The sequence below is a fragment of the Pavona decussata genome, unplaced genomic scaffold (genome assembly GCF_977016875.1).
Source record: "Pavona decussata unplaced genomic scaffold, jaPavDecu1.1 SCAFFOLD_62, whole genome shotgun sequence".
Classification (NCBI taxonomy): Eukaryota; Metazoa; Cnidaria; class Anthozoa; order Scleractinia; family Agariciidae; genus Pavona; species Pavona decussata.
In genome coordinates, this window is record NW_028145483.1 from 212,501 (window position 1) to 233,757 (window position 21,257).

At 38.3% G+C, this 21,257-nt stretch overlaps 1 protein-coding gene across 2 annotated transcripts in view; it reads right to left on the minus strand.

Annotated features, from left to right (window-relative positions):
• Window positions 1-19,102, minus strand: part of LOC146478823 (uncharacterized) — a 35,256-nt gene extending 16,154 nt beyond the window's left edge. The window contains exons 1-7 of one of the 2 annotated variants that reach the window (XM_085111585.1): window positions 18,986-19,102; window positions 6,294-6,436; window positions 5,251-5,486; window positions 4,048-4,078; window positions 2,987-3,178; window positions 1,678-1,869; window positions 1-424 (exon numbers count right to left, since the gene is read on the minus strand). The exon at window positions 1-424 is cut by the window's left edge and continues 1,139 nt beyond it. In XM_085111585.1, coding sequence (XP_084967711.1) covers window positions 201-424; window positions 1,678-1,869; window positions 2,987-3,178; window positions 4,048-4,078; window positions 5,251-5,486; window positions 6,294-6,436; window positions 18,986-19,023 — 1,056 coding nt within the window. In that variant the 5' untranslated portion in view covers window positions 19,024-19,102 and the 3' untranslated portion in view covers window positions 1-200. The remainder of the gene's footprint in view (window positions 425-1,677; window positions 1,870-2,986; window positions 3,179-4,047; window positions 4,079-5,250; window positions 5,487-6,293; window positions 6,437-18,985) is intronic. The other variant, XM_085111584.1, reaches the window with a different exon arrangement.
• Window positions 19,103-21,257: the final 2,155 nt, after the last annotated feature.

A 21,257-nucleotide genomic window follows, 5' to 3' on the forward strand; every position in this document is an offset into this window, starting at 1 on the left:
AACATCTGAAAGGGACTATCTGAGTTAACTTGACCGTAATAGAACTACGCCTGTTTGTACGATTGAATTCGTACCTCAATAACTTGTTCAACTGCAAAATTACAACTGGCTGTTCCATAATGTCTACATACTGAGTCAATGTCAATTAAATTTGGTCTCCAAAAGCGTTTTTTTCTTTTTTTTTTTCTAGTCGTGTAGTTCTAAACCTTAGTGCATGCACCTTTGCACTCGCAAATAAAGCGGTAGCTATAATGACAATAGACTGCCTTCCACTTCCCGTTCGAGTTGGTGTTCATTACCACGCAGTCTTTGCTTGCACTGTTTGAATGACTGTTCATCCAGTTAGTGTACACCACCGAAGATCCACCAACCCACTTATACACTCCTTCGGTAGCTTTGTCCATTAAGCCGATAAAGTATTCACCTATAGAGGAAGTGAAGACACAGTGCGTTAGGGATGACTTACCTGTAGGTCTTACGTCCAGCAGAAAAAAAAGGAAGGATTTAGCAAGCAATCAAGCAAGCAAGGGAGCAAGCTGACGCATTAGTAAGCAAGGTGGGTTAAGGGCAAATAAATAAATAAATAAATAAATAAATAAAAAAATAAAATAAAGAAATAAGTAAAGTGAACTTTCTGGTTCTATAAGGGCCAATACCGGTAGGTCTTCACGCTGCACAGGAAACGAGAAAGGGCTAGGGATTTTGCAAGCAAGCAAGGAAGCAAGCAGGGTGAAGCATTGGTAGGCAAAGTGGTTTGAAGGCAAACAAATAAATAAATAAATAAATAAATAAAGCGACCTTTATTTCTTTTTACAAACCTGCATGGATATTTTCCGCACAGTTTTCCTTGAGTTTTGCTCTCAAAAAAGATGTCGCAGTTAATGTCCATGCACATTTTTGTGCCAAATAAAGATCGATAAGAGGCCATTTTACAGTCGTGTCCTTAGTGACCTGGCCTTGGATTGCAAGCGAGGCTGGGATGACCTTGTTTTGATACAAACCTCACTGCTTGTCATATGTAAATGCATATTAGTTAGCATAAGAACAGAATGATCTTCTGATTAATACTTCATTCTCATTTATCTACCAGACATTACATATTCCATCACATTATTTACATTGCGCAAATGCCACACATTGACATTCCAATCCTAGCAGTATGCAGGATGTTTGTCCTATGAACCTAGTTTAATGGGCTTAGCTCCCACGAGTCTCCTACAGCTCAGTGGTGGAGCATCTGATCAAGTTCAACTCCTGATAGGAGAACTCGGATTTTCTTTTTCGAGTATGCCTGTGTCATTTACTAATTAATACATCATTGTCATTTATTAACCAGGCTTAACACATTCCAGTAAAAACCAGTAATAAACTGTGTTTGCAAGGGCCACCGCAAATATACTTCACTGACCGTGAAATCAGCCTTGCTCTTTTTTTAGATTATTTTTTTTTAAGCATATTCCATCACATTACTGTATTTCCATTAAGCATGATCTTCGTTTGGAAACGGCAGTGAGGTTTGTATCAAAACAAGGTCACCACCGGCCTCGTTTCCATTCCAAAACCAGGTCACTGAGCACACAACTGTAAAACGGGCTATTGTTTCATTTACACGCAATTGTATCCCGAGAATATCACCAAAGCGACAATCACGTTCCATACGGCTCCGGGAATACAAACCTTGCTCAGAAGCAAGAGCGTCAATCTTGCGGTTATCTTCTCTCGACATTATCTCTACCAAGTCTCCCTGGACACCACCAGAAGTTTGAAAACTCTTGCAATGGTATCTTGCCTGGGTTAAACTCTTATGGCTGGTGAATAATCGAACGCAACCTGTTTTGTATTGGCGCCAGTTGTGTTTGCAGTCAGGCACTGAAAAAAATAAGCACAATATTAAGGGTACATGAAAATTGTCTGTTGTACAGAAGAGTTTTTGCCAATGGATCTTTGTAACGCTGAGCCATGTTGAGTCTCAGGAGCATTAAAAGTTTTGTTTTTGCACGGCAAGCCTCGCCCAGACGGGAATTCATTGCGAGGCTTGCCGTGCAAAAACAAAGCTTTTTATTCTCCTGAGACTCAACATGTCCGCCAAGCCATCAAGGTCTATATATCTGTCACAGTACTTTTTTTTAATGGGTGCATCACACTACGAGCTACCTTCAAGACAAGTCAATTGATTGGCTCCGCCCAAAAACTTCATTTTCCAAAACTTTGCCATAAAAAAAATTATATTCAAATATTCAAAATGTTTCTCCTTTTTTTTAGCAAACGTGCTTAAAACGTGGCTTGGAAAGACATGCCATTAAGGGTGCAATGCACGATCCTTAACAAGCTTTATAACCACCGCTTCATCATTTTCAATTAGTTCTATTCTGTAGAGCACGTATATTGTATCGTTTTATTGAAATTTGGTTTAGTGTTTGCATCAGGGGACTATCTCTAACAAATAAATATTTCATGCCGAAGATGGCCGCTTACAAAGAATTCATGTCTGAAAAGTTGAAGAGAATTTGTTTCCAGTCAATGAATGACGATGTCCTAATGACGGTACCTCCTTTTGTTACTGTGCATGCGCATACATTTGGCGCATCTGAAGATGATCTGGGAAACTCGGATTTCCTAAGAACGGTGCCTACTAATACAAAGGCATTTTACGCAGCTGATGGCTATGCAGGAAAAGCAGTTTATAGCTACCTGTGGGACTGTTTGAATCACGAAAAAAAATGGAGCGTACTAACCCATTTTTCAGAGATAATCGAGCTTCTATTTAAAAACGGAATGCTATAAATTGTTCTGAAAAGGATATTTTTGCTTGATTATCTCTGGAAATGCGTGGTTACTCAATATTCTTTTTGGATTACAAAACACTTTTATCTGCTTTTCCCCCATAGAAATAAACTGTGGAAAAATACCTCTGTATTTTGAAGGACCGTGGTCCTTAAGTATAGGGAAGATTCTAATTGAAAAAGTTGTCAGAATGTTCACTAACTTTGCTGGACAGAAGACGTTAATAGACTGTTCGATGATGCTGAAAGTCGTGACGTAGTCATCACCGATGAGGTAGAGACAATTGTTGACGTAATCGGAGATGTTGCTGGCTGATTTGGCGTCAACAGAGACACAAATGACCTCACTACAGGCGGTGAAGGCATCGCAGCTGATGAAGTCTCTGATGAGTTAGCTAATGAATTTTGTGATAAGAAGAAAACAAGGTTGATCAATGCCAAGAGCAAGTTGAGGAAAGTTAAAATTATTTGAAAATACAGTTGTCCAATTTTGGAATATTATTTTTCACCTCAATAGTTCAGGGCCCGGTTGATCGAAAGCCGATTAGCGCTAATCCACAATTAAAAGTTAATCAAAGGTTTTTTTTTCCCTGGCGGTCGTTGAAAATGATTCAAAAAGCTAATTTTAAGCTAAAAATTATGAAAAGTCAAAACTGATGGACGAAAATCTTTAGGGAGAATCTTTTTTGATTTATTTTATAATCCGGGAATAGGTTAATTTGTCTTTGAACAACTTGGCCCTGTAAAAAATAATGCTGTAAGCCTGGCTTTGGAAAACGGTATAACAAAGATTTTGAGATCTCGCGGCTTTCTTTTTTTTTCCCTTATAATTATGATAGTTTAAAATATCATAGCTTGTGTACCAGTCGTTCCCGGTCCTGATCCTGTAAGGCGCCAGCGGTGCTAGGCGCGCGGTACCAGTTGTGCAAAAGCGTCCGTCGTAAGACGGGCGTTGCGTAGGTTCGGATGAGTGAAAAGGGCCGTTAGATTTTATCAACTGAGTTCGTGAAGGCAATTTGGCCATCCTAAAGTTACCCCTCCAAATTACGCGATTCTGATATATTAACCAGATATTTGTCTCTCAACTCCCAGTTGGCATTTATAGGCTGCAGATCTGAATTGCCACTTGTCTTTCTGATCTGTTGGGAAGACTTTATCAGGACGGTGTGATTTTGCTTATCAAAGTCCTTTCAGTGGTTTTTGAATTTTGTGCAATTTTTGCTTCAATGCCGTGCAAATAAAGAAGACGTGCATAGTTACTGACCTCCTTGTAGCAAACGACCAAACTCAAAACCCTAGAAAATAATCAAAATGTATGCTTCAATAAGTTTCTCTATTATTCTTATTTGTTGACCTCTATAGAGTATGAACAGCTCTCCTCGTAGTAAGGCTATCGTCGCTAGAAAATCAGGACATTTGAGACTGCGGAATTATCGATCAGCGGCTATTTGGTAAAAACAAAATGGCGGTCGTGCAAGGGCGAAGTATATTCCAAAATGCTTAAGTGAAAATTCGTTTGTAACTGTTCTCACCACGTAAAAGTCTCCGAGATGGCAATATAAAAGATCAAAGTCTCCTGAGAGCTAGCTCGTGAATGCAGAAGTGAATAGTGGCAACCGTAAAGCGGTACTCGCATAAAACTACGCTGCAAAGATTCGTGGACGCCATACCGCATTGCGGGAATGGAACATGTATAAACAATTAAATTACACACGCACTCTGATTCCTTTCGATACGCGAAGCAACGCAAAAGTGGACTTGTGCGTTCCTTTGGTGGTTTTGCGTGGTTGCCAATCGACAAAAATAGCGTCCAGTTTTTCTTCCAAGAACCTCTGTATTTTTTTCTTCGTGTCGTGTTGTTGCTGAATAAAACTTGATACGTGTGAACGATTTTGGTTTCTTAGCACGTGACCTAAATCTTGCTGTTTTCAGCATGGTAATACATGGTATTCCTTTCTGCGTTCAGACGACGGCTTCTGTCGCGTTTTATAACATCGGAAGCTTTCAATCTTGCTAAAAGTGCTATTTTGGCTTTATCCAAGTGAATGTAAATATAGAAATACATGAAGCGTTTGCGATGATTGTCGGAATAACGTAAAAACAGGAGAAAATATACTTCAAATGATGTCTCTTGGGGCAAAATTTCGAGCACTTTTACATATAGACGGCCGAAAAATCGCAGTTCAAAGATAGCAGATCTCGGGATTTTAGCGTGGAAAGCCATGGGATGTTTTTCTGAAGCGGCCATTTTTTATGGTTTTCAAATTCAAAAAGGAAAAATCAAAATTAATCGCACGGAGCTGCATGTGGGACACAAGGTGAGTTATTTTAACGTAAGCTTATGTAATTTTCATTCCTGCATACACATTTTTACGATCGCGATCGCATTCGGTTTTCCGATAACCACTGGTTATAAACTATGAGTTCGCATTTTGTTGATATGCTCCTATATTATATTGCTACTTACTTCTTGTGGTAGCGTCACTTTAATGGGCTCGTAGTATGAAAATCCAATGCGAATTTCCAGCGCGTCTCCAGATAACTCTGTTGACAAGGCGTTCAGCTCACAATCGCGACGTAATGCTGAGGTCTGACGTTCAAAGTTGAAAGACATGCATTGGTCATATGAAAGACATCTTTGCAAGCATTCCATTTCGGAGAAGACCTGATACACTGATAAGACATGACCGTTCAATACTGCATCTGATGAAAACAAAATTGTTAGTGCTCTTGCTAAGACGGTAAAGGTTCTAGAATTTCTGGTTGAGTTATGTAGCGTTCAGTGCCGAATCAGTTTATCTTGAGGCAAATCTGTAGCGTTTCAGTACACTGCATGCTGTTTAAGGTACCAGTGATCAAATATGTAAGTCGTACGTTTACTCATCATCATCGTCATCATCATCATCACCACAATTAATGAACCTGTGTCACATTTAATGCAAAGCTTGACAAGAGAGCAATTTCGGAAGTGAATATTTCGGAAACTCCCTTTTTAAGAAAATTAACTGTCGTTTCAAAGAGAGCTCATTGAAATTAGTCTAAATGAATTTGTGTCGCATTTATTATGCATAGCTCGATAACATAGCAATTTGGAAGTGAAGATTTAGAAAACTCCTTAAATATAAAACGAATAAACATTGGTTTTAAAAAGACCTCATTGATTATTGTTATGGAATTTTGGTAAGGAAGTCTATGGACCATTAAAACAGTTCTAATTTGTTTTGTGTACGCGGTGCCGTTTATCAGTTGATAAAATACCACATACTAATGAGGAGTGTTTTATCAGCTGATAAAACACTCCTCATTAGTATGAGGTGTTAATGTTTTTCTCGTATGCTAATTTCCAACGTTCGCAAATAAAGCATAATTGTTGTGAATTTTATTGACACACGCTTTTCCAAGAATGTTTTTGAAGCCGTTCAAAAAACTGGCAGCGTAAATGAAATCCTTCGGTGTGTCTATTAAAAAAATTGTTGACAATAGAGAGCACCATAACACATATTTTTTTACCTTCTTGGACTTTGTGAAATAAAGCAAAACGTTTGTGGTCTGATCGTTGAATGGCCAACTCTCTTCCGACAGAAAGCTTCTCACTGAATATTTGTACAAAGATTGCCAGGTGTAAGGCAATCCTGAACTCGTTCATCGCTATACTGTAAAAAAAGAAAGTAATAAAACTTTTACTTGTTGTTTTAGATACACATAGGCAAGTGAAAATAAACGATAAACCCGAACAACGTTTCGGAGTCGTTATGACGCCATTATCAAGTTCGAAATAATAGATCGATATAAAGTCAATGTCAGAAATAGTTCACCCAAAAATAATAACTTGTTGTTTTCCATCATATTTCCTATCAGCCTAGTTTTTAAGAAACTGTTGCCACACTTACTTCTGATTGTTCCGAAATACTAGAGAAAGAGTTGCAGAAAATCGTCCTAATTGGTTCAAAATTAATCAAAACCAATATGTGAGAATCAAAATAGTGTTAAAATAATTAAAACTTGCAAAAAAACAAACGGGTTGTCAATATCTTGTTATCATGGAATCATGAAATTACGTGACCAGAGAGATTTAAAATCGCGTTTACGGCAAACGACAAACGTGAGATTCACATTTATGTTTCCTTGGAAAAAGTTAGTACACCGATGAGAACAGTGCAAAATAATTCTTACCTTTGACGCTAAGGGAAAACTACTCAATTTTACTGAGAAACTGAAAACAGCGTGCCTGGCTACTGTGCTTAATTTTTTACTTCTCTTGGTCATTTCTGCCATTTGCGGGTAAACGTCATTCTAAATCTCTCTATTATATCAAAATATTTTTAGATCAATTTTGGGAAGAATCATCATTGGTGGTGTTTGCTTTGATATCAGTAAAAGAGTTATGTATATTCAAAGTCGGCGCATGCAGAATCGTGGGCCCAAACAATGGAGCCATCAGAATGACGAGACTATTGATCGAGGTGGTTGGCTTGTCCACCTTCATCGTAATCTACCGATTACCTCCAACAAGTTAATTGAGGGACTGGTTATGAAACTTTGCCATGAAAACAATGGTGCTACAGTTTATGTTGAAAGGGCCGCGACCCTGCACAATCTTTGTTTTAATGTTCACACCACAGTTAAATATCTTAACAGGAACGTTTGTCAAGCTTCATAACCATTGCCTTTTATTAACTATGCCTCCAACTACAAAGTAAAGTGAAATAGTAAAACCTCCGTAAAATTTGATTTTGAAGTCAAACGAAATAACTTTTGTAACCCTTAAAAGATGCAGTAACACAACAATAACTCTTAATGATATTTTATGTATACTGAAATTATATGAAGCGATGTATTTTCATGACGATAAGAAAAAAACCTGAGGTTTAGGTAACTTACGTTACGTACATCTCTAATGTAAGCCAGACACGTCTTCACTTGTCCAGACTGCGCTGTTTATTTAGTGCCGCAGATACAAACCACCGAAGTACTCCTTGTAAATAGAGTTTTTACTTATTTAGCGTTAGCATGCTTGAAAAGCGCACCTTGCGTCGAAAAGTTATTTCATTTTGAGTTAATTCTTACTCCATTTTGCGTCATTATCACGTTATTTGGAGCTTTTTATTATCTTTTTATTTTCGTTAGTAGTACATTTTGTTGTGATTATTACTTTTCCATGATTATCTGCGGTAGAATAAAAATTTTGTTTTATGCCTCTGGTTTTAAAACCGCGCGATCGATTGAGTTCAAAATTATAAAAAAAGAGAGAGAGACTTAACTGTTGTTTTATTTTCTTTCAGCCAATTTGTTCAATGTGCGGAATTTTCGCGAGTAAAAAGAAAATTAAATTGTGAGACAAAATGAAATATAAACCAAGCAAATGTATTTTCTTGGTCAATATTCAAGTAAATTGACAATGTATTCAAATCCAGAGGGCTATGTATTTTTTGGTTCTTTTATTACAAGGCAGAGTCTCATTATGCACGTAATGTGGGTGGAAATGTTCGTCAAAAATGTAACCCACAAAGCGCCGAAAATTAAAACCTTATTTGACTAAAAACGTCCAGTTCTCGACTTTCTTCTTTCAAAGCGGTGTTAATGGCTAACCTGATCTGCTTGATGAAAAAGGCCCCTTTGAACTGAAATCCAATACAAAGTTCTTGTTGTTAGATGCCTTCACAAAAGAAAAGAGCTAAGATGATAACGAAGTTGTGGAATCGGATTTTAACCCAACACCTCAATTCTGGGTAGCAATATACACTGGTATGATATTGAAACCATGCCGAGAAACTCTTTTCATTCATTGCGCTTTGTGGGTTTAACATGTCGGAACCAAGTTGTATTAAACTGATGATGTTCTTCGATAGGGCCGAAATATAGCATACAGTAGACTTATTTCGATATATTAAATTCCTGCTTGGCTACGAGGCTTACGGGAATAATTAAAACACAGAAATTACATTAAGGCTCAGAGATGAATAATTAATTTATATTGTTTTATTTTCCCAAGCCTCGTTGTCAAGCTAAAAGTTTAAAAAAACAGAGTTGGTCTTTTTCATTTTCTTGCATATTAAGAATGGAAATAAACTGACAATAATATTTCTCCGTTTATCCTTCATTATGACATTCTATAAGACCGGTGGAGTAACTTTTCCTGGGTTGAATGATTTCTCTCTGAAGCAGCGATTAAAAAAAGAAAAACGTTATTATGATAGAAATAAATCCAAACACATGAAGCTCGCTGCTTGAAGCTGACTAAAACCGTAGACAAAATTGTTGTGACATGAATTTGACTTTTTCTCCGTTCAGTTCCATTGTAAACTTGAATATCATTGTTTTGGGAGGAAGCGTGCACCTTTAAGTCAACATTGATTAATAGACTGAAAAGGAGTGTAGACTACGAAAATGTAAAGTTTAAATAATTTTCAATGGGAATTTCAATCAAGGAAAATAAACTAACTCCGACAAAAATTACAAATGTTCTTACCTATCTCTTATGGCTTCGTTTCAAGACGGGTATTCCATTTAGGAGCAAGACGTTAAAATCAGTTTTTGTTATCTGAGGCTGAGAACGGAAAGTCATGGCCTGGTAACCGAAGTGGAACCCAGTTAACAGTTGACAGATTTCTTTCTCAACTGTCCGCGTCGATTAACCCAAATATATTGGTTATGTTATTATTCCTAGAGTAGTTTTCGGAAATTAAAATTTGGGCGATTTGTTAATGAGATATGTTTGACATACATATATGGTGAAGCTCTTTTAGTTGTATAAGAGGGAAACCTAGCTCCAATAATCGACTCTTTTTCTGCCAAATTATCACACGTTACTTTAACAAGTACATATTTGTATTCAGAAAATATTTCCCAGTTAACCACAAATTACGTTTTGTAAAGTAATCATGCACTTAGCATCCACTTATGCGGAAATTAGAGTTTCTGTTGACTTTTTTTATGCAATTTTAAACTTTATTTTGTTTCCAGTCATTGCTAGACAAAATTAATCTACGCTCTTATCTTTTCTTTTCAACGAGAGGAAGTAAATTCACAATGGGAAAATTAAAAACTGGGGTGGATTCTGTCCGCGGCGACTTTGATGCTGAATAACTTATTGAAAAATTCGAGCAAAAGCAATGACACTTCGTTACTTTTTCAGCAATTTATCTCAAAACAATGTGATTTGGTAGGTAGGTGTTCACTTACTTTGATGTTACCATGGAAACCAATTTTTGGACAGACAATTTTTACAAAAAATGGGAAATTCTTTTTTTGAAATGAAGAAAAATAATTAGTTTTTTTTAACTGTATAACTGTTCCTCTATTTTTATTTTCATTTTAGTTTCAAAGCTTGTCAAGTCATATTTCGAAAAAAGGCGAGTCTTCGATTTAGGCGCTGAAATTTTAGGGAAATCCAGAAATCCAAGATGGCGGATCCAAGATGGCCGCCATTTGGTAATAATAATGACAATGCCAATAACAATTGTTTTCTAATTGCCAAAAGCACCAAAATCATAAAATCAAAAGGCGTTTTACAATGTAGGTTTACGAATGTGAAAAGAGAATAAGCAACAAATAACGATAACAAAACAAGCACCCGTCTGGTAGGTCGACATATATTAAAGCTAAAAAAGAAAAAAAAAAACCAAGTGATAAAATATTGAATTACCACTCATTTGTATAAAGTAACAAGACACGAAAAGGTAAAATCTCTAAGATCTGGCATCGGTTATTCAAAAAGCGGCTAACTTTATCCACCGGATAAAAACGCTATCAGCCGAACTCAGTTATCTGGCCCTGTTCAGAAGAGCGCATAACTCTATCCAGTGGATAAAATGTACTCCAACTAATACATTTTATCTGCTGGATAAAGTTATCTGCTCTTTGAACAACTGGAGCCTGCTGGAAAAAAAGGTCGTTGCAGAAAGCCTGGACAGTGCAATGATATAACTATCCTCCGGGTAAGGCGCTATCCGGTCCGTTGCCATGGTGAAAATCAGTTACGTTTCACAAGAAAGCTTGTATGTGAAGGAAAATTACCCAAGACCGAGCAGGATAATTGTTTTATTATTCAATACATTGATAACAAAGCACAGTTTTTTTGTATAAAAGCTGGAGACGATCTTTATTTTGCCATTTAAATTTTTTCCCTGACACAGGAAATTACGTATATCTCAGGCAAAGACTTGCATTTGCCCTAACGTTTTACGATTTTATTTCTCCTACTACCAAACCAATTTTTATTGATAAACAATAAAAAAATGATGAAAATATCAAGTACGCCACGAACATAGTAATGGAACAACCTGATTTCTTTGCGGTCCGCATGTTTTCGCGAAGTTTTAAATGACCGGCAGCGTTTGACTACGGGCTGCATTTAATATTCGGCCACAAAAAGCAAGCCTCTGGTTCTGAGAAAAGGTATTGCTTAATGTCATTTCTTTTGGTCCCAGGAAAGAATTCTTTAGAACTAAATATTTCAAATTTAGGCCAGCGCTAGCTTATGTGTTAAGTGAATAACGTACGTTATTATTCAACGCATTGTGTCACTTCCCAGGCCAAATATCAATGATCATGCATGGTGCACTGAAAATTCATCGTCTGTAGTAAACAGATATCCTGCGGTATACGTAATTTCGTGTGTCGGGGAGAAAAGTTGCAAAGTAAAGATCGTCTCCAGCTTATTTGCAATAGAGCTAAAACTGTGCTTTATTAGCACTGTGTTGAATAATAAAACAATTATCCTGCTCAATCTTGCGAAATATCCCCTGATCAGTTTAGCTAACTCGGCCGACGTCCTCGTCGGCTAGGTATCACGGCAATATTCCGCGCGATTTTATCTATTATATCAGTTTTTAAAGGAAAGTGTGAGGTACTGATCATTGCCGACCTCCAAGAAAGCAGTTTTCCCAGCATTGATCAGTGTTTCTTCTAGAAAACAAACGCCAGCAATTAAATCGATCAATTGTTGTTAGATTTTCGGCTTCATGTTGTAGTTTGCATTTCAAAGCATTTCAAGTACGTTGTTTCAATTACTCAACTTAATGGTTGATTGTTCGAACAGCCATGTTCGTTTTTTAACAGCCTGGTTTTATCCAGTGGATAAACGTTTTACGACCTACCTTGATGTGTTTAGCTTTATCCGTGGGATAGCGGCAAAATAACACTATCCAAGCTTTGCACACCGGCTGGAATGACGTAAGTGGATAAATGTTATCCGCTGGATAACAGTTATCCACTCTTTGAACAACAGGACCGGCCTCATAAACCATAGCCATGAAAAATAAACATCAAGTAAAATGTTATACACTACACAATAGAGACCGGCAAAGACGGAGGTCGAAGCTTTTACTGATAACAAAAGAAAGTGCTAATGACAGCGAGAAGTTTTGAATCTCCTTCACGTTGAAGATATACCATCAAAAACACGAGACCCTAGACAGAATATCTTTACTTCATGGACAAGTTGCTTTTGACTGAAAAATGGTACATCTTGCAGCCTGGTCAGGGAACACAAGCGTACCACCAGAAACTGAATTCGAAACCTTTTCGGACATTTTCATGCCCGAGATGAGAAGGTTTGCAAAACAAAGGAAACTGTTAATTAAAGTGAATGAAATTTTTAATTTTCCTTGTTTTACGCTTTCATTTCCATTTCGTCTAAACTTTAATTGGTTAAGGTCTAAGTTTTTTTTCAGCAATATTTGTCAATCGGCATGAAACACAAAATTCGATTTAAAAAAATTAAGAAATTTTAACCTGCGATACAGCTATTTGTATTTTAGACTGATCTTGATTAACAAGATTTAAAAGGAGTAAAATTCACCTTCCGGTCCTCACCGACAATTCTAATGCCAATATCAGATAAAATTTTGTCGTTTCCCGAGTTACAATATTTGGTGGATAAGATAGTCACCCATAAAACTTGTAACCTGCGCGAAGAAATTCTTGGTTGCCGTTGCGTATCCTGATTTCTTCTTTTATGCTGATTTTGCACAGAAAACATATGTACCTTTTTGTTGTGCTACATATCAGAGACCTTAAGATACGCCGAATCCGATTTGCCTGTACCCGTACTAGTAAATATGACGAGATTAAACAATATGGCAATGTTGCATTTGTCAGTGACTTCAAAGGGCCGCTCTTTCCGTTCGGAATTTCAAATGTGACTTACAGTTTCACCGAACGTAATTCGGTACTACAACTGACAAGCCTTACGAAAAATAAATTTGGCTATGGCACATTGAGGACAATGTAGACAGTGTTGTATGAAACTGGCTAATCACTCGATTGATCTTTCAGTCGAGGGCATTTGCCCAGCTGCCCGGAGTAGTAAGGATTGAGTTTCTGGTGACTGCTTTTTCGTAGCATATTTCTTCTTTCTGGCCATTTGAAAGGGTTCCCAAAATTAAAGTGGCTGGTTCCAAGATTTTCGAGTGCGAACTTGTTGTACCGTCATAGCTCTTTTGCAGTCACCGTAGCAACCCGTTTCTGGATCGAGAATGTTTCGTGTGACTTTACAAATTATAGGCATCATTTAAACATACTTACTGTTTGGCTCATTTCACTCGACAAACTTCGCTGCGTTTCTGTTTCGTCCTTCCGGTTAGTATACTGGGTAGCTAGTCTGACGATAGGTCAAGTCTACCAAATATGGTCAAACATGGCGCCCTACCAGTACCCGCTCACCGGAGAACGGGAAATCGTAAGGTCTCTTTTGTGCTCCACGCGAAGGTTTTCAATCAGTAAAAGTCTGAGGGAATATATGCCTTGGTGTGCAACTTGCTTTAAAAGCGTTTGGACATTCTAATTTACTTTCCTGTGCATGGTGCTGTTTATTTTGCCGCACAGACTGAGTCTATATGAGTTTTGAGTCAGTATAAATGAAGTCCTAAAGTGCAACTTTTTCAACAAAAGCTGAGTGTTAAATCAGTTTCTTCCAATGGTGTTGTGTTTTGTGCTTCACAAAGTGACTCTAATTCGGCTGGAGTTCGTGATAAAGTTCATAGTGTGAGACCATTCGCACAAAAGCTGTCAAATGCACTTTGGTGAGGCGCTCAGTTTATCAATAAATAAAAGATTGTGTCTCGTAATTATATATTTGGCACAGCTGGCAATAAACTTTGTTGTCGAGAGAAATCGCAGAAAAAGTCATTATGAAAACGAAATAAAAGCTTGAGTTTTAGGTTTCAAATAAAACACCAAGTAAAAAATATTATACAGAAATTTGAGATGATTGTACTGTCTGCTCACTGTTTCCTACGCCCGCTATTGGACAATCTTTTTGCGCCGCTTAATTAAAGGAGCACTGTCATCTATTTTTAGTGCAACTTTGAATAGACACAAAACGTATTTGTATTCATGGGAAATAATGGTAATAATCTGACTCCTCTGCGCCCTGTGAACAGCATTGCCTGATGAAGACCAACACCACTAGTGCTACAATGAATGATTGATTCGAGAGTTAATTTTCGTTTTCTACGTTACCATACTTCAGGGGCACCCAACAGATCGTTTCGGTAAATTATCTGTTCGGAAGGCCGTTCATCCCCTACAATTTGCTGAAGGGAATTTTCACCTCGTTCTTTCGTGATATGGGAAATTTAAGGCCTAGTGTTTTCGGATTGATAAAAATGTCGTTTCGGGTGCCGAAAAAAAGTCAGCTAAAATTTTCGGAAAGGAAATAAGACCTAAGGTTTTCGGGAGATGGACAAAGATGCCCTAGTAATTTCGAAACGACTCAGGTTGCCCTAGAATTATCGAACAGATAAAAATATTATAGCACTGCCTAAAATAAACCTACAGAGCTTTGTAGGCACTCCAGATAGCCTCAAATGGCGTTTCAAAGCATCTGAGAGAAAACTGTCGTTGAGTGCCCCTGATACTTGTAACGGGGCGGGCGCCGGCATCTATCTGACAATTTGGGTTTCTCTACCAACGCCGCAACGGAGGAATGTTTTTCAACGGAAACTTCAGGCATCTAACTTTGAATTCTTTTAATAACTTGTATAATGGTTGCTATGATCCTTCCTTCTATCCTAGAGTGCTTTACACGTATCTCGAGCCGACTAACTGATAACTGATACCGACAACTCGCGGGATATACGTAACAACAGAACAAAGAGGTATTGATAAAGTGCGATGATGACATAAATCACGCAATCTCCACAAAATGATATCCGTTACAATACTCCCACCAGCATCATAGCCTCATAGCTCCACTGTTTACTATTCAAACTACTTTGTTGTCGCGACGATCTCCAAGATGAACATTTATCAAGTTATTTCCTCCGTAGTAGCACTGTGTTGTTTCCAAGCACTCTTCATCTACCATTTCCCATGCCCTTCGAGCGGCATTTGTCCCCGGGAGTGGGGGGGGGGGGGGGGGTACTTGGGTTAGGTTTTGTTGGGTATGTGCCGCTGGCCTCTCAGAGCCCCTGCCCCATTATAGTCTATTTTGTGGCAAGTTATAGACCCCATCGCGATCCCAACTAAGTCACTTTCTATTTATGCATCTACTTTCAAGAACGGAATGTAATGCGAGGTGATTGTTACATTTAATAAACAACAACTTTCTGAACTTTTTAACCGAGACCATTTTGAATCCCTACTTAATAGAATTTTTTTCACCCCAAAAATCCGAAAATGTGCGACCCCATTCTAGTAACTCTATTGAAAATGCGACACCATTCTAGTCAATCCAGTCGTGAAAATGTGACCCCATCCAGCGGCACATCCCCATTAGCCTCTTATAAGGAAGTAAACCCCCCCCCCCCCCCCCGGGCAAACGCGAAAGCACCGATAAAAAAAGGGGTCAAGTTCATTCGTGTTTATTTACCGAACGATGGATGTTCCTTCGAATTCTGTTGCCTTACCTCTACAGGGAGCTTCGACAAAACGGTGGTGCAGTTGACAGAGTGATATTCGCTGTGATAGGATACACCGAAGAAGCACAATCTAAGTTGAAAAACTTCGTGACCGCTGCCAACGGTATTTTAAAAGACGAGGCCTTTCAGTTTCTGTATTTAAAAGAAGATCCAAGCCCACCATACGTGCCAGGTGCTAGGCATTTGTATCCATTCTATCGTAAGTTTTATAGACTGCAAGCAGTCCCTTTCTGGTCAGTTCGCTCCAGTTTTTTCGCGCTCGGCTATTCCGCGCGACCTCGACTATCCAGAAAGGGACTGCTTGCAGTCTATAAGTTTTACTACGTTGTCCTTCAACGTCTCCTGCGAAATCCATCTGATGTTTACTTCAAGGTAGACGACGATATCGTTTATGTCCACCCGAATGTTTTTGGTAGCATGATAAACAATAAGGATACTAGCGAATGCTTCTTGCACTACGCCGGGCAACATCGTGTCCAACTGGAGATGCAACTGGCTTCATCAGAAGATTGGCGTTTATGACAGCGACGTGAATCCAAAGGGATTGAAGTTCGACTTTGCACCAAATGCGCCATGCGGGTGGAGAGGACCAGAATGTGCTGAAATGACTCTTCGCACTCTTTTATACACCATTATCATAAAAAGCAGTTAGATAGATACCTGTTTCGTAGAAGGGATCAGACTACGAAAGGACAACGCTTCAGTGTTAATCTTTTTCTCCTTGATGCTGACATCGTGGATTTTCAGCGAATGATTGAGGCTGGACCGATCAAGGGCGATGAAGTTTGGTGGTCAATCCATTATTCAGGAAGAGCTCCACAAACTAATTGTATTGTCGGCGAGGGTTTAGTGGTTCACTTCTCTTACTCAATAACTGTAAAGCAGATGTTGGACTTGGGTTTGTTAAAAGAGTTTGAAAAGATTGTTTGCATGGAACTTGGTCAGACTTTGCCTGAAGCACTATGGAACGCGACTGACTTCTCTTGATCATGAATTTTGTTCGTTTTCCCAATATTGCTAGGATCGTGACTGAAATAGCGCATTGAGATTCTTAATACCATTCTATTTACAATGGAATACCAATTTTTCGAACCTCTTACTAGGAAACTGAGTTTGGTTCGAAAAATCGGAGTTGCAAAAATCTTGACCAAAGCAAATCCGAGGGAAACAACTTTGGTTCGAAGAATCCGGAGTTTCGAAAAATCGAGGGTTCGGATAATCGAGAATCCACTGTATCAAGCTCTCGTAATGCTTTCAAATCATTGAAATACGAGAATACCTCTCTTGAAGCTCTCTTTTTCGAAATTAATCTGAGAGCGTGATTTTTTTTTTAATCTTAAAAGATTGTACTGGAGGCCGGAGTGACCACTGTAGAATCAGTTGACATCAATTGAAAGCAACTTTGAGTTTGTCACAAAATAACTTTGTTTACAAAGTTCAGTTCAAGGGCCTTTACTTGTTCTGTTCTAGGGCCTTTACTCTTTTTGTTGTATATAAATGATATCACTAACTGTTCAGATAAGTTCAAGTTTTATTTATTTGCTGATGACACTAGTATCCTGTGCAGTAATAGGAACCTTAAATCCTTAGAACTAGAAGTAAATACTTAACTTTTATTTTAGTCAATTCGTAAACACCAAATTTATTTGTATTTAGTTTAGTATAGACATACCTACCCGCCTCGACTAGCTTCAGCTATTTGCGGGTAACTGTTTGTTTTTAATAAAGTGTAACGGAAATTTTTATTTAGCGAGATAAAAAGAACTAAAACTTTGAGGGAAAATTTTAAAACGCAAGATAACGTACAGCTATCTTATGAAACTTACGATTGTTTATTTACCTACGGTTGTAGCTTTTTCTTGGAGTAGTAGAGGATAAAATTGAAATAGGGACGCAAGTTCTGTATCTCCCCCACCCTCCCCCCCCCCCCCCCGTCACAGCTACTCTATTTTTATTGTATTTCTATTGTATATCCTCAGTGACAAATTCATTAAATTAAATCTAATTAAATTAAAATGGTTCAGGTTTGTTAACAGTAACCCCACTAGTGCACAGAAACTAGTATCAATCATCTTTGGCTGCAGATGGGTTGGATGGAAATGGATTGCTACTTGAAAAACGTGGCTAATTTTTTCAAGTTCTTCTTGTCTACTCCTATGAAATCGCTAAAAACTGATCATTTCACAGTTTCCTCTCGGTGCTCTACATCTAAGAGAAATTTCGTGTTAGAGGAGAGGTTCTTTGTCAAATATTCGAGCTGTTTTGACCAACATATAGCAAAATCTCTGTGACGGTACCCCTTTAATTTAACATAAAACAACTCTCCGACCAGTTCCTGAGACCCGTGACACGAAAAGATCAGAGTTAAAAGCGACATTTAAGATTTCGAATTTACAGGTGATTTGTTTTACGTCCGTTCTTTTGTCGTCACGTTAAACAGTTGCTTTCTCAATGAAAAAAAATAAATAAATAAATAAATAAATAAATAACAAACCGTTATAATGATTACGGGAACGGAAGAAAATCCAGGAATTGTCCGTTGCACTGCGAAGTTTAGATTACACTGCCTAGTGTTTCTTTCTTACAACATTTTAAGCGCTGTTAATTTGCTGCTAGCTAGGAAAGCTGGACAAAGCTATGATGCCTACGTAATGTGACATCGTTTGAATCTAAAAACAGACCTAAATTACAAGGTCAGTTCAGGTGCGACTTGTGCGAGTAACGTGAAAATTAAAGTGCGAAAGTATTGCAACATTTGCTTGGACTATCAACTGCTCTACAGTAATTTAATCGTGGGCACCTGGCCGGCGACGAAAATACATTTAAAGAAGTTACTTCAAATTTCAGGCTTTCTGCTTTCCAATGTCGTTTTCGCGACTTTAAGAGATACTGCTTTGTGTACATTAGCACAGTTTGATCTGTTAGGAATCTCCAGCCTTTTTTTAATTTTAGGTCGCATGAAATCTTAGGGAGCAGGTCCGGCTATATCCTCCAAATTTCCGAGCTGCGGTTGGTTTTCTATAAATGCTAGCTGGCCGTATTTTTCGTTTCTTCGAAAAGATAAGCCATTAGTTTTATTTCCAATGTTACCAATTAAAAGTTTAAGGTCACAAAACACTAAAGATTCAGTTCGGTGAATTCGAGGCGGTTTAAGCCTTCAGCCGAAATGAATCGTCAGTTACGCTCGCGTTTCAAATGAGGTATACATGGCGTTTCGACTGTAATTTTAAAACGTGAAGCAAAATTAGAATATGCCAGTTTTTTAGCTTAACGTTCCCGACCTAGCGAAAGACAATTGTGTCTCCCTTTTTGAACCAAAAAAGAAATATATTCACTTACCGCACGTTGAGTTCAGCTAACGAAATTCTTGGTTGCATCCCACTTTGAACGCCTTTGCTACATCATTTTATCCAAACGTGGGAATTGCTGTCGAGTTGGTAACACGTTGTGTCTTTCAGCCCTTTGTTTTTCGTCGAAGTTAGCTTAATAAACCCAGGACTTAATTAATATGTGTACTGTATATCCCATCTGAAAAGCGATCTATTTTCACAAGTCCATAAAAGGGAGAAATCAATTTTAAAAAATTGACTTTGCAAACAGTGCAATCTCACAACAAGCTTGATTTCTTTGATTCTAGTATTTTATAACCAGCGTTTATTATTTGTTTCCTTTACTAACACAAAATTAAAGTTTTATATTCTGTTAGCACAAAGCAGACATCTTGTCTCTTAAACAAATGAAACACAATTACAGTATTCATGTTGTTCCGGTTTATTTTTTAAACTATTGTTTCTTTTTTCGTACCCCTGAGAGCCAGAAAAAAATTGAAACAGTTGGAAAGATAATAGCTTCCTTGTTGCTGTAGTGAGCATACCAAAACTAAAACTAACTAAATTAAATAATTCATTCAGTATGTACAACTGTGTTTGGAGCTTTAAAGTGTGAAGTTAATTTAAAATAAACCTGCTGTCATATCTAATTTAATTTCAGCAGCGCTCTTCTTCATTGAGATATATAGCAGTGAGACTTTAATGCCGAGACAAGATGAAAGCCCTGGTACCGGGAGTGAGCTTCGTCTTTCGCAATGTAGTCAGTTAAGGCCATAACGAGTAACACGGGCAAACATTATCTTGAAAATTGTCTCGCAACAAATGTTGCGTTGCAAGATGCGATTGTTTGTTGTGCGTATTAACACCTCCGCGCGCAACAAATCTTCATGTTGCTAAAAGCAAGGACGCCGTTTCTACTTTTTGGAACATGAAAATTTGCTGTACACATAGGTAGCAACACGGGCAACAAACAAACGCAATTTAAAACGTAACATCTGTTGCGCGGTAGGTTGGAGGAAAATGTTGCCCGTGTTATTTGTAAAATGAATATGAAACAAACATACCTACCGCGCTTATATCACTGACTCAAGGCAGGAATAAGAATTCAATTGGTACTGGAATGAAAATCTTCATCATCCAGGGCTGATATGAGATTTTGTCCGATATTCCAAGGGAAATGAAATGAAATGAAACCATTCTGGTATCAGAAGTATCATGAAAAATCCCCTAGCTATTTACTTCCAGGTATGCCAAGCGTTAGAATTTTCGTTTGGTGTTTTTCATTGACGGTTTTTGGCCGGAATGGTTTACCATTGAACGAAACACAAATATTAAATATATGCCGCAATGCGAGTACAAGTTGCGTATACTCTGCAAGGCTGTGGAACTCAGTACTGATAGGTGTGGCATAACAAACGAACTCTGCATGGGGAATAATACACTCTTTTTACTGAGCAGGAAGCAGGGATGGCGCTGTGTTGAGATCACTAGCCTGTGAACAGGCTCCCAAGTGGGGTGTAGGGACAAAACTCGAGCTCGGAGCAGCCCGGCTCACCGATTTTTCTTTTCGCCCCTTACCTCACTTGGGTGCCTATTCACAGGCTATGAGAGCACTTGCCTCCCACCAATGTGGCCCGGGTTTGATTCTCGGACTCGGCGTCATATGAGGGTTAACTTTGTTGTTTGTTCTCGTCTTTGCTCCGAGAAGTTTTTCTTCGGTTACTCCGGTTTCCCCCCCCCCCCCCCCCCCACCTCCTCAAAAACCAACATTTCCAATTTCCAATTCGATCTGGAGAGTGTCCCCATACTGCAAAGCACATTTGATCATCTCTTCCGTTTAGAAAGCGCTCGTGTTACATATCTGACGTCATTTTTATTGTCTGTACTCTATAGCTACGAGCCAATCAGCGAGCTGGAATTATGACAGTCATTGTAAAATCTTTACTGACTCAGCCCTGGGTATATTCTTAATATGTTCTTTAACCCTTTGACCCCTGAAGACGCCTATAGGCGCGCTTTCATATATGGTGTACATTTTGCTCTAAAAAAAGGGGCCAAAGGCACTTTCTAGGCCCCAGGCCTCCTCTACTATTGCAAGAAACAACGTGATTCAAAATGGCGTCTATTTTAGCTAGATTTCTCTAGTTTTCAGGGGGAAATTTTCAATTTTTTTCGAAGCATTGTTTACAGATGTCATCTGGTGATTTAAAAATGGCATCCTTCTACTCAGACTTGGAGGAAATTCATCGAATTGTGGTGGAAAGACCCGACATTAGCAATGT